The sequence below is a fragment of the Coturnix japonica genome, chromosome 34, assembly GCF_054131305.1.
Source record: "Coturnix japonica strain WE chromosome 34, WE-NBRP24, whole genome shotgun sequence".
In the NCBI taxonomy this organism is placed as follows: Eukaryota; Metazoa; Chordata; class Aves; order Galliformes; family Phasianidae; genus Coturnix; species Coturnix japonica.
The window spans coordinates 5,930,126-5,943,876 of record NC_140696.1 but is presented as its reverse complement, the minus strand read 5'-3'; the positions used below and the strand labels follow the sequence as shown (position 1 = coordinate 5,943,876).

Sequence of the window (13,751 nt, the reverse complement as noted above, 5' to 3'; positions counted from 1 at the left end):
GAATAAAAGGGATTGGAAGAGTTACAAGGTTGAGATATTCATATCTCCTCTACCAGACCTCAGTAGCAGAACAGCAATATTGCTCCTCCTCTAAGTGAGGAGGCCCAGCATGGAACATGCTTGAGAAGGGTGGATCTGCAGTTTCACAACCAGTTCAAGCTCATGTAAGCAGACCTTGGTTCCAAAAGCACACAGTCCACTGCTGGCTGCACACACACTTGTGCTGGGCAGCTTGCTGTTGTGCAGCAGTGCAACTAATGAAGCTATACCCCGAAGACAGCATTATTAAGAACATCAAAAGGCAGTTGTGCATCAGAAGAAGGACTGTCTCTGGTGATTCAGCTATCTGACACACAGTTACTGATTGAAAAGACAAAGCATGAAGGGAAAAGAAGAAGGAGAGAACAAAGAGGGCTGGGAGGCTGTTACTGTGGAGGTGGCTGTAATTTAGGTAACAATCTTACAATGAAAGCAGTGACTCACTGAGGGCATTTGAAAAGTAAAAAGCTAGTGGAAAAACATCTTAAAAATGATTGTACTTTAACCAGGGAAAATGATAAAGAGCCTAAAGGGTCGTTTTGTTATGCAGAGGATTAAGTACTTTGCAATGCAATCATTAGATCAGGTATTAGGAGAAAGGTGCCTCCAACTGCAACAGAAAACAGAAGGACAGATTCCCAAGGAATCGCTTGGTCTGGCAAAGCACAAACCATCCTCCAAACTGAATCAAAGCTGACATTCAAATGGAGCATATCTGCACGCTACCATCTCTGGTTTCTCCAAACACCTGCCAGCACAAAAGCTTTCCAGGTCAGGATGAGAGATCTGGGAGCAACACCAAACAGAGCAATAAAAGCCTTCTCATATTCTGAGTTCACAGTTCAAATTGTGACCCTGAGTCACAATTTTTAGCAGCCTGATGGCAAGCAGGGAGCTTGCACCGAATGATGGAATCCACACTGTATGTGGGGACACACTTGCAAGCAATCAGCTGCATGCATAAAGGCTCACAGACATATCACAATGTATTTCTATTTCCTCTTACCAATTCACTCAAGAGTTAAATGCAACGTAGTCTGATCACTGCAAGCAGTACTAAAGCACTTCACTAATCATCAAGTCAGAGCAGCTTGGCCATCTTAGTGAGATATTACCAGAACACCCACACCAGATAGAAAGGCAACAAAAGCTGTATCTCAGGTGCTCTCTAATGAGACAGGGACACAGCCCTGTGTGTAACATTGCATTCTGATGGGATCCAACTGCACACAGCACTGGTATTAGTGACAGCAGAACCACAATCGAGTCTGGCATGGAAAAGTCCATCTCAGTGGCAGTCTGACCAGCTGCCTTTGCCTGAGTCCTTTCCATTCTGCCTGAGCTAGTTTTAGATAGTGGAAAGAATGGTATAATCTGAATAACCGTCAGCTGGCTCAGACAGGGCTCAGTAAAAGCTCCCCTAACATCAGCATCAAAGAGTCACAGCTGTCCCTGCTCTGCACAGTTGGAGAGGAGACCATTTCCTACAAGGACCCTGTTTCAGCTTTAGCCCAAGTCCAGAGCAAAAGGGAAACTAAATCCTCTTACACCAAGACAGGGGAACTGTTTATGTTCATAAGCAATCCTGTGTGGGCAGGGCAGCTCTAAGCTGGGACTTCTGGCTTTATTTAAGGTGTACTATGAAGGCTGAAGCTTGTGCCTACCTGAAATCCGTGCTTGCCCCTCCACCAGGTGGTCAGCTCCTTTGGTGGCATATCAATAACAGACACAATGTCTCCCACCTGCAAGAGATTGGCAACATCAATCCCAGCTGGGTTCCTCACTTTTCATGGGAGAAGAAGTCTTTAAAAACTTTAGAGTAGGAATATAGGTTGTATAGGGCTGGCCTATGAATAACTCAATTGGCCTGTGTCCATGTACACATGTGTGTGGACAGCCTTCCTGAACGGATTTAATGCACTTAAGACACTGTTTATGTAGGGTCTGATGCTGCTCAGAGACCAGGCTAGAATACTTGGCAGTAATCAAAAGATAGAAATGCCAAGTAAAGCTATATTTTATAGATGACTGAACTCCTCACTGTATCCAACCCAGTGCAAGTCTAATATTGAACCGAATCTTCTAAGCTTCACCTCACCAAATACTACAGGTTGCCCAAGAAGACTGTGGATGCCCCATCCCTGCAGGCATTCAAGGCCAGGCTGAATGTGGCTCTGGGCAGCCTGGGCTGCTGGTTGGTGACCCTGCATATAGCAGGGGGTTGGAACTGGATGATCATCGTGGTCCTCTTCAACCCAGGCCATTCTATGATTCCAAAGGTGTCTGAGCATATTACTGATGCATTCACACATTACATGACCATGAGAAATGCCGATGCCTTTAACTACTTACCTCAAAGGAGAGCTCATCTGGTGCCTGGGCAATATATCTCTTAATAACATGGGCAGCAGCAATAGCTGGAATGTTAATAGATGACTCCTCGTGGACTAGCAGGTGGTTCCCCTTGTTATCAATCTGAAACAAAGAGCACAGGCGGCTGTGAGGCAGCTGAGGACAAGCAAGGAGGCATTTTATTGGTGCTCATACATGGCAGAGATTTCAAGCTGATTCATTGAGACAGCACAGCTTGAGGGCTCCCAAAGCAGAGCAGCATGGAGAGGCATCACAGGGCACAGAACACATAGGAAGAAAGGGGAAGAACAATTCATGGTGTGTATTTCAGAAGGTCGTACATCCCCTCCATCCACTTAAGAACAACAACACCGTATCCAGCAAACAGGAGGAGATCATATTTATTGTTTCTGCAGCTATAAAAAGGGAGAAAGAAAAGAGGAGAAACACCAGAGATGAGACAGCCCCAAAAAAGGAGGGTAAGAGCTGTCTGATTCCTGTAAACTATTCCTTGGAGACCTCATGCACAGGACTGAGGTGGTGGCCGACTGACCCAGCCCTTGGTTCATCAAAAGTGCCACCTTATGAAAATGAGAACACACCTTTGGGTTATAAAACCCAAGCAGGACAGGACAAATGCCTCTGTATGTTTATAATGCCTTTTTGTACTATACTTTTTGTGGCAATCTAGACACCCACAGTGAGGAAATGAAGCTTTCAGGACAGCTTTTCTGTGACACCCATAGATCTGGAAGGATTATACCTCTCTTGAAAGGCAGGAGAGCACATCTGTGGCTCACTCTGCTGGCTAAAGTCAGGGAACAAAGAACAACCAGAGCTTCACAGCATACCTCCATCCATGTCAGGGCAGGCCCACAGTTGATCTTATTGCATGCTATGGCTGAGAGACGGGACAGGTAAGCCATCAGCGTATGGGTGACAAGCTGCAATGGAAAAGAAACACATACAGTTACTCTGTCAACACACCACAGCTTTGAGAGACTCCTTAAGTTATCCATTGGCATAAGGATGATTACAATATAATTAAAAAAATAATAAGAATGCAAGAATTCATTATCCTGAATGCTGCCGCTTCTGTTCAGTTTAAGAGAGTGGTAACTTTAAATTCTCTTCAGAAAGAACTTGCATGAAATCAAAGCAACCAATAAATCGCATTATCTCATGAGCAATAGAAGAGCATTATTGACCCTCTGTACTGAATGGCTGAAGCCCCACAGTCTGCAGTCGGGTACTGATTTCAACCATTGTGTGCAGTTCTAAAGCAATCAATCCTCACCCAGTTGGCACTGAAAGAACACAGACTCTGATTTACAGATCCCGGATAGATTCTGCTTTGAATGCTCAGAATGGCTTCAATTTTCTGATCTCCCTTTTCAGCTACACATTGCAGGCAGGCAACATTCGCCTTCTGACACACCATGTCAAGGTTGGTCCGTAGCTGTACTTGATGGTAAGGGGCAAACACACAAGCACAGGGCCCAGAGACAAGTGACCTGTGAAATGAAGCAACGGGCCCTGCCTGTAACTGGGATACACGCTCTTCCCACAGCCAGACTGCAGCCCAACAGAGGCGGTTTTGTCATGCTCTGCTGGCTCAAATAACCCTCTGTGGCCACACATTGCATTGTCTCTCTCCTTGGCTTTCAAAATGATGCAGCCAAGATGCACCTGCTACTTCCCAGCAAATTATTTTGGACATGAATGGATCCCCCAGTTATCCACAGCAAAGAAGCCAAAGGATTCCAATTCTGCATGACAAGAAATGAAATGTGCAGCTCCATAGCTGCACATTGAAAGGTAAAATCTCACAGGCCATTTCCCTTTAAGCCACTGTAATTAAAGGCTGGAAAGGCCACCCTGCTCTCATTACCTGAGCTGCTAACTCACCTCCGGGCTGTCCCTCAGCACGTCGGAGCGGGGCAGCTCTGCGAGCTGGGAGAAACGCCGATCATAAATGCAGAGGTGGAGGTGTTTGTCCAGCACTCGGAAATCCTCGTAGCTGCGCTTCACGATCCAACTCTTCCCCTGTATAGAGAGAACAACCCCACATAGTTACAGACTCACCAGGGCTGCTGAGATGAAGGAAGGGATGATTCCAGCAGAAGCAGTAGACAGCTCTGGAGATGATGTTTTGCAAAGCATTTGGAAGTGATAGAAGTGCCCCAGTGATATTTATGTGTGTTAGTTTGCATTGTGAGTGCTGTTCTAATCACACACCAGTGGGTCTGCACGTGGCCCAGCGGTTGTGGGACCCACCAAAGCTGTTAACGGCCCCATCTGATGGATTTTTGTGGCATTTTTGTGAACAAGATGTCTCTGCACAAACGTAAGTTACAAAATGGTTGTATAAATAGCTTGGCATCAGATCCTGCACCAGGTGAAGAACATTCAAACAAGGATCTGAAGGCAGCACCGGGGCTTGCAACATTCCTATAGATGCTTCCAGGCAAATCTTCAGCTAACTTTAAGGGGAAAAAAATCCATGATGAATAACAGCACTATGTGAAAACGTACTCCTGAGTGCATATCATCTCCCCAATTAAAACCACTGACGAGATGCACACTGCTCGAGGGGACAAGGAAGGGGCCGCGGCAGCGCAGCATAGTTTACTCTGTGAAGCTTTTAATATCTAATGACTAAACGCTTCATGGCCTATCACGATCAATAAAAAAACATAATAGCATAGCAGTTTACAGGTCAGAGATCTTAATGATGGAATGAATCCTTCCATGCAGCCCAGAAGATGATGCTATTTCTGTTTTACAGACACTGACTCTGAATCAGTGGCCATGGACATCCCCAAACCTCCCCTCCCTCTATTCCAAGTGCTGATCCATGCTCAGTGCTTCCCCACAGCCCTTCAGTACGAACCTCTCTTTTTCATATAGAGAGTTGATAACACAGCAGAATCAAGAAAGCAACCATTCATTCAGTCCCACGTTGCCAACCTCATGTTTGCAGCTACGAGTTTCACAGCAAAGCTAAGCACTATTGATACCTCGGGCACAAAGCAGCCATGAATCAGAAATGCCCCCTTCCTATTTTATTTCTATATTCAAACTAATGGATGACCACAATCTAATTTCCAATTGCAGTTGCTTACTGGTGGCCCAGATGCAGACAAGCACACGATACCCCATTAACTCCAATGGGATGTGAGGACAGAGGTGAAGCTAAACACACAGACAAGTGATTTCCTGAACTCAGGCTTTCAGTTACAAACTGCGTACGACACATTTCACAAAGACAAAAAATCAAGTCCCAAATGAAGATGTCAGCAATGCCAACAAAGGAGCTCTCGCTGTGTTTAAAAGGGAAAAAAAACCTGACAGCCGACTTTGACACAAAACCTCTCCAACAAAACCAAAGGTTTCTCTTGGAATCTCATCCTACAGAAACATTCCCAACAGTAGTTATGGAATTTCTCCCAAAATGGAAAACTCCCTTTCATTTCTTCCCTTCTTACAGTCTGATCTTCCATTCCCTCATGTTCTTTCAGGCTGTGTAGGGCTGAATGCATCATGAAAGACCAGCAAGACTTCATAATACTGCACAGAGCTCCTGGTTTTCTCCCATAATCAAAGCTGTCATGCTAGAAAAATGATTCAAGATTACCCAACTGATGATTTAAATTCCAAGGAGCCAGAGATTGGAGCCTTCCATTAGTAAAACTCTGAGATCATAGATGGTAAAAGGCTACATGGGCTGCACCTCACAGACACAGAGAGACAAGGACTCTGAAGCACAGCTCCATAAGCAGCATTTATAGCTCTGCTGCTCACACAGCCCAAGGAGGATGACAGGCAGCTATGGACAAGAGATGTTTCCACACTCCCTCAAACACAGCCCAGCTGTGAGCTTGCACAGTGTTGCTCCTTGCTCCCTTGTCCCAACATGAGAGATAGCACTGAAGGGCACAGCATTTCCTCTCCTCCACACTTGTGATATGATCCACTTAAAAACCCAATACACTCCGGTTTCATTACAGATTTACTGATACACTGTCCCTGTTCCATAAGGGAAAGTAAAGGACTGTTTCCAGCTGAAAGTGTTTAAGTCTGCCCAGACACCCATCCCTTCTGTCCATCAATGCATCTGCCAGGCAGGCAGGGTGCTATGCTGAGCTCCAGCACGCACAGCCTTCCTGTCCCACGGCCTGAGCCTGTTTTCTCTGCAGCACCTACGATTTATTTATGTTAAGACAGGAGCAGACCTTTCTCTTCTGGTTCAAATGCTCAGTTCCTGAGAGAAATCACACTGACGCTCCCATGAACCTCACCAGTCCACGTGGAGACCGAGAGCAGAGAATGAGATGAAAGAGCACGGCAAAAGTCACTGCAGTTTGACCCCGCAGAAAGGGAACACCACGTATTGAATAGCTGGGAAAGCGCCAGCACCCACCAGAAGGGCTCAACTCGGCCGTGCAGTGACTTTTACAGCTGTCTGGTCTCGGGCTCTGTGTGTTATTCCAGCTTGACCCTAAAGCCTTTTTCTTTTTTTTTCCTTTTTAATATGAGTCACGCTGGAAAACAGCTTTAGAAATTCAGTCAAAACAGAAAACAAGGCTGATCAGATCCATTCTGAGCTGGTGCTGTAGGTGGCTTTATCCGAGCTCAACACCATTTACCAGATTGCCTTGGATGATTTCACGCCTTCCAGCACTATTATTACAACCTTAGGAAAATTACAAACTTTCAAATGTAAAGGAAGTCTGTGTTAAGGCAACATGAAGCTGCTTTACTTCTGAATGAAAGCATTCGCCCAGCAGCAGCCTGAGGCTTCTTGGCTCTCATAGTGCCAGGTTCCCCTCCAGCCCAGGGAGGGATGCTCACTCATTGCTCCTGGTGCTGCCCCTCAACAGGAGCTCCCATATTTTGCTGGTGAATCCTTCATAGCCTTATTCCACAGAAGAAATTAATCCCTTTCAGCACTAATTACCCATTGATTGCAATCAGCAGGGAAAAAAAGGCATTTCAATGGAAATCACTGCAGCTCTCCTCACTTAAATACTGCAGTTCCTTGTGCTCTCTGATTCCAATTACAGATAGAAACACCAGAAACAAGCAGGAATGCAAGGCTGCCCAAGACCTAGTTGGAATGACAGCAGTACCATTCCACTTGCTCTGACCTATTGGGGAAGTGACCACAGCCAGATATCTGCTGATCATTATAAGGACACTGAGCATACTGAAATACAAACCTGCCTTTTCCCAGTGCCTGTAACGTGCTATTATCTACTGGGCATAGAACCACAGAGAAGAAACACTACTTCATCAAAGTAAGATACAAAACAGCACCAACAGAAAAGCTTTGAACATGACTTCCCCAAGGTCAGGAAACCAAACCAAATCAAATAAGCCCTTCCACAATGACTTGCCTGAGGTCAGCTACACTGACAGCAGCTTAGACAGATATAGAACTCGGTTTTCTTGCATCCCATTCCTTGGGCTTAACACTGAAGCAAAGAGCAGATATATTTTTTTCAAGTCATCAAAAAACAGAAGCAAGATTCTGTTAAATCTAATCGCCAGAGATGAAAGATTTTGTAGGTGCCAAACTCTATTTGAACAAGGAACCAACAAAAAACAGCCTGGTTACAGTTACCATTAGCACTGCAGTAATTAAACAGGTCAGAAAGCCCTGCTATATTAGCGAGCAGGTGTGTCAAGGATGACCAAAACTCCAGGAAAGCAGATAGAAAGGAGAAAAGTGATTTAGAAAGCAGAGAAAGAGAAGCAGCTCTGGAGCACCACTGACTGAACTGGAGCTGCAGCCAAAATGGAAACATAGCTGCTTTGCTGGCAGCTGCACGTACCACTTTCAAGAGATAGAATGGTGCCAAGAGCTAGGAGACAAAGTGTTGCAGACAGGCCATCCTTAACAGCTAATATCCCTGGTGGGGTCTTTTAAAAAGGAAAGCCAGAATGTTTAAAATAAACACTGTACTTTTAAAACCCACAAATTGGTTAAAAACGCATCATTAGACAAGAAGAAAGTCGGCCTGCATCATCTGTCAGAGCCTCAGCTCGTGACTGCAAACTTGCTCTGCAGCATGCAAAAGCATCAGTATGCAATTATGCTTAAGGTCTGCACCCCAGCCTGTCTGCAGTGGGCAGCTCTGGAAGCTCAGAGGGTACCCCCTTCCTTGGCCAAAGAAGCAGAGAATCCTACAAGGCATTGACCTGTATCATGCTTCAAATGCAAACCTGGAGCTGGGACCTCAAAGCATTCACTGAATGAATGGGATGTGGGATGAATTGGCCACGTTCAGCACTGTAGCACTGTTGCTTTAAGCAGCTCTGTAGCCTGCAGAGGATCACAGCGCATGAAACTTCTGCCCCAAGTGGCTCTCAGCTTTCCCAAATAAACAGACACAGTGCAATTGCCATTGCAAACACACACGTGTTCAACCACCATAGGAATAAACACTGATGCAACCAAGAGAGACAAGAACATCCACCACAGTTCCTCTAAGCTGGGATATGAACCAAACCCAGCTCTTGGAGTTGTCAAACAAGTAAAACTGAGGACAAACCGCTCCTCTGCAATGCATTTCCACTTGCTGAGCTGAGGGCAGGAATTGATGTCTCCTCTCAGCACTCAGAGCCAACTGCTCCCTTCCATTTGTGGCAGGCCCTGCCTCGTCCACACAGCCCCATATGACAGCCCCAGCCCTGCCAGAACGCATCGCTCACACAGAGAAACCACAATCACTGTCCTGTCTTCTTAGATTGCAGCACTGAATTGCACTTTTAATTCAGAGCGAAACAGAATACAGTTTAGATATGAGAAGGCTGATGTCTGTAACTCAGAGCTTTCCTTCTGAAGGCAAAAGGTTCAAAGGACACGGCATGAACAAACCACCACAGAATCCTAAAAGGAGCTATTTCTTAATGGGACAGAGCAGAGCAAGCCTTCATCTTTGATGTATTGAAGGGGCAGCCTGAAATGCACCTATGTGTGAACTCGCCAAAGGAACTCAACATATATATATAAACCCCATGATGAATGGAGAGGGTATGGTGCAGCATGTTTTTACAGCAGGGAAAGGACACAGCACAGCATTAATCTGATGGATGCAAGCACTGCCCTACCCAGATCAGCACTGCATGGCAAAGCTCCAAAGAACAGCCTGTCAGATCCTTGTCCTTAATGATTACCATCCTAATTAATGAATGAATTTATCCTTTAATATCATCATAACAGCTACAGAGTAATAGATGTAGATGTTAATTATGTCATTCTTAAAGGCTTCTCATGCAATTCAATTTCTTCTCTCTTTTCCCTACAGATGCTACTCTACTTTCAGAAAGCCCAGAGCAGACACTACACCTTGCCAGTGCTCTGGTAGTGCCTGAGCTTTGAACACAACCCAACCACTCACTCCAGGCTGTTTGCCAGCTTCATACATTCTTTATTAACCCCACCCCACTGCTGTCACTTCGCTTTTATTTATCACTACCAAGAGCAGAAGGCATGTAGTGTATGACCTAAGATCAACCACTCAAGCACAGCACATCAAGTGATGGATTAGTATTGCAGGAACAAGGAGTTCGGTTGCTTTCTTTTGACTAACACAGAACAACCTTCCTCATCCGAGAAATGCTTAAGGCAGAGGTTTGAACTTTTGAGATCATCCGGAAGGACAGGCAAGAAATATTTGATCCGTGAAGGCTCATAGTCAGGAGTTTAAATGTTTTAGGAAGAGTTACAAACTGGTACCAGGTGTCACAACAGGGATTTTCAAGCCTGTGATGTGCCCAGCTCTCACAAAGTGGTTGCTGAAGCTGTATTTCTCCAGGCACTTCATTGCAGTTATCTTCAGGCAAGAAAGCAGAGCATACCCTCATGCAATGTATGCTTATTTTACACCTATTGGTTTGGCTGTACCACTACAGACAGTGCTGCACCACCCACAGGGGAATCCGGTGTTCATCCCCAATGGGACTCAGCAACAGGCTTAGAGTGAAGCATTATCTGAATTTACTATGCAACACAATGACAAAGCAACTGCTTTTGTTCAGCAGACTCTTCCTTAAACAACAAAGGCAGCAAATGCTATTACTAAGAAAGGACAGGCAGGTAACACATACCCCGAGGAAGAGATTCTGCCTGGGGTAGGATCCAGCTTGGATACTCCACAGAGATCTATCCCAATCTTTTAGATATATATAACACATACAGATGCACACATACACTATTATACATGTGTGTGCCAGAATTTGGCCCTCAGAGTCTCATCAGTTTAAAGAATTGTGGAAGAAATTTCACAGTGCTTACACAGTAACTGTTCTTGAGGTGTCTGAGTTTCAATCACACAAGACAAAGCTATTGTATGTTAAAGAACAAGCCTTTAAGAGAGAAAAAAGCCAATCATATGAAAGATTTCTGAATGCTTGACTCAAAAATCCTACTGCAAGCAGTTGTGGTTTCCAGTAAGGACTCTCACAGGCAGATGGAATCAGCAAACAGTACTTAAGACATCAGAGTCTGAGTAAGACATTTGCTTCTGTGAACGTATAGTCTGCTCTCCTCTCCCCACAAACCACCCAGGATGGGGAGTCCGGTCTGTTCTGCCTATTGGATCTCATTTTTTCCTGGCACTCTCTCTGCTGCCCTGAAGCACTTATTACTGCAACCACACTGCCAGCCCTGGGATGCTGGATGGGGTTGCCTTCAGGGTTTTGCAAAACTGTTCTTCAAACAGAAGATAACGAGCTCGAATCTTGTGCAAGACAGAGCCGGGAGATACGAGTGGCATATATATGCGTAAATGCCTTCATGCACTTCATCAGAGACCTTATTCTATCAATCAAAATGAATACAGCACAGACACAGCAGGAACAGTGCAAAGAACTGTGCATCCCATGCAACAACATGGAGCTGCTCAACTTACTGCCTGCACGAGGTCTGCAAATGTGAGATGAAACATGGAGAAAAGCCATGCTGGGACCGTGAGAGCTCAGTGCCCTGATATCAGCCTGGAGGTGGTCAAGAAACATTTAGATGTTGTACTGAGGGATGGGGTTTAGTGGTAAATACTGGTGATAGGTGGACGGTTGGACTGGATGATCTTAGAGCTCTTTTCCAACCTTGGTGGGTCTGTGATTCTCTTGTTTTTGCAAAGCAGCTTTTAAATGCATACAGATACAGCTCTGATTAGCAGAACTACTTTTCTCTGTGTCCGTCAGAGAGATCAAGAAGACTTTTGCAAGCTGCTGCAGTAGGCTGGACACCAATACTAGCAGTACACCCAAAGGGCAAGCAAACTGAAATTTGTTTTATAGGCTTTTTTCCCCCTCCTCAATATTTTTGGCCCGATAAAAATGCATCCTGCCAAAACCTCTCTCTGCTGCACTATCATTCCATGAGCTATTTCACACCTCCCATTTAATTCGAATGTGGAGCCAAATCCATCCAGACACCACTGGTATCCATTGCGTGACAGAATGGAATCTTTCCCTGGACATTAGGGGAGGCCATGAGATGTCAGGGGTGAGGTATCTCCACGGCAGAAATGATACTCAGCTGTGCGGCTCCTTCCATGCCTTTCCTTTCATTGAATCCAGATGCCACGAGTTTCTCAGCTTCACAAGGATCTGAGAGACAGGCACAGACTGACACGAGATGAATCACAAACTTGGGGCGTGGAGACATTCGAGACGGTCAGGAGGATTGCTAAATGCAAAGGTGACTGGTTCTGTGCCCATCCTTTAAAGCGATGAGGCCAACTCCCATTGCTTTCATTTTAGTTTAGTACAACACTGAAAAAGAAAGCAATAGCTCAGCAGCTGGGCACGACTTACAGCCTCTGCATCTACTGGGCAGCAGCTCCATTCAGTCTGGCTACCAACTGCAACTCCCTTGTGCAAGGCACAGACCTCACCACGTTGTCCCCAGAGAAATCAGTTCTCTGTATGATACTCTGAGACATCCCACAAAGCATCCAAGGGTTGACAGCAGTGTAAAACTGCAGGACAGCTGGGTTCACTCTGACCACAGCACTGTCAATACCTTGCATGCAATTCACTGCTGCTTGCAGCTCCCAAGGTTTGCTCCTGTGCTTACATAGCCTGCATGTCCTACAGACCCCTGAGGGTATCTCAAGCCTTCAGATTCCTTAAATCCCTTGAAAAATCTCACTGGAAGTCACTGGACTCTGCCTCACACAATCCAGTGCAGGCTGCACACACATCCCTGCTGTGTACTCTTTTAGTACCCAAGAAAGGTCAGAAGAACTACATAAAGAACTTTAGAGAGAGACTCCACAGTGATTCCCATTAGCGTTCAGTACGAATTGCTAAGATGGATGCTCAAGAAATGCTGAGATGAACCATGAAAAAAACTGCTATGCTGAGACCAGGAAAATGCCAAGCACAGGCATTAATTCTCAATGGAACTTGCCAATGCAGTCGGTCCCCCACAGCCAACCATTTCATTCAGTCAATTAAAACACAACAGCCTATTACACAGCATTTCACAAAGTCCCTACCCCTGTTCTATCAGATGGGGACTCTGGCACAAAGCAGCAGATCCATTTGTGCAGAGCACTCTGATTCTGCAGTGAGAGGTGTCACTGCTGGGGTGGATCCCCCCCATGGCTCACAGCAGCCTCACCACCAGCACCAGTCACAGTCTTGTATATGGATTTCCTCTGCTTGCATCCCTGCTGTGCTCCCTACAGCCACCAGGCACGCACACACACATAGCTGAAACATGCATGCTTGTGGCCCTGGGTCATGCTGTGCAGCTCTGCACAAGCTGGGGATGGGATTATTTGCCTAAGGGATTTGTTTCCTTAAGACTAACTGGTCACAGCACCACAGACAGCATCATTCTGAGGGCTGAGCTGGAGGGAAGTGGAAAAAAACCCACACATACTGCAGGGAAGTGCCACATCAAAACATCACGAGGCTGCCTTACTAAACACAGCACAACACAGGCTGCAAAAACAACACAGGGAGAGAAAACATGGCATTTACCTGGCAAGAGACCTGGACAAGGTAGACAAGTTCCTTGGATTCACAGCCGTTCCTCATCACTTCGCTCTGTTCTTCCGGGAGTGAAAGCTGCACCAAGGGAATGGGGAGAGGGTGGGAAGAGAGAGAGAAAGAGCAGGTCAGTGAGCAGGGCTGAGCCAGCCATGGAACAACGCACACAGCACAGCAGTCACATCAGCTCGCTCCAAGACAAGCTGAGTCTCAGGGAAGCAGGGAGCGAAGCCTGTCTGCAGTCATCATATAGGAAACACTCAGCATTCATGCCTTGCACAGACCCTCTGATGCCATTGGATTCCGGCATCTCACCTGACAGTTTAAAAATAAAAAGTATGGTTCAA

At 45.7% G+C, this 13,751-nt stretch overlaps 1 protein-coding gene across 6 annotated transcripts in view; it reads right to left on the bottom strand.

Moving 5' to 3' along the window:
* The window catches only part of ARHGAP32 (Rho GTPase activating protein 32), a 132,513-nt gene that overhangs the window by 41,479 nt on the left and 77,283 nt on the right, over positions 1–13,751 (bottom strand). For all 6 annotated transcript variants that reach the window (XM_085525789.1, XM_085525792.1, XM_085525791.1 and 3 more), the window contains 5 exons: positions 13,396–13,482; positions 4,300–4,437; positions 3,243–3,335; positions 2,392–2,514; positions 1,704–1,781 (listed from right to left, as the gene is read on the bottom strand). In XM_085525789.1, the coding sequence (XP_085381915.1) occupies positions 1,704–1,781; positions 2,392–2,514; positions 3,243–3,335; positions 4,300–4,437; positions 13,396–13,482 (519 nt within the window). The remainder of the gene's footprint in view (positions 1–1,703; positions 1,782–2,391; positions 2,515–3,242; positions 3,336–4,299; positions 4,438–13,395; positions 13,483–13,751) is intronic.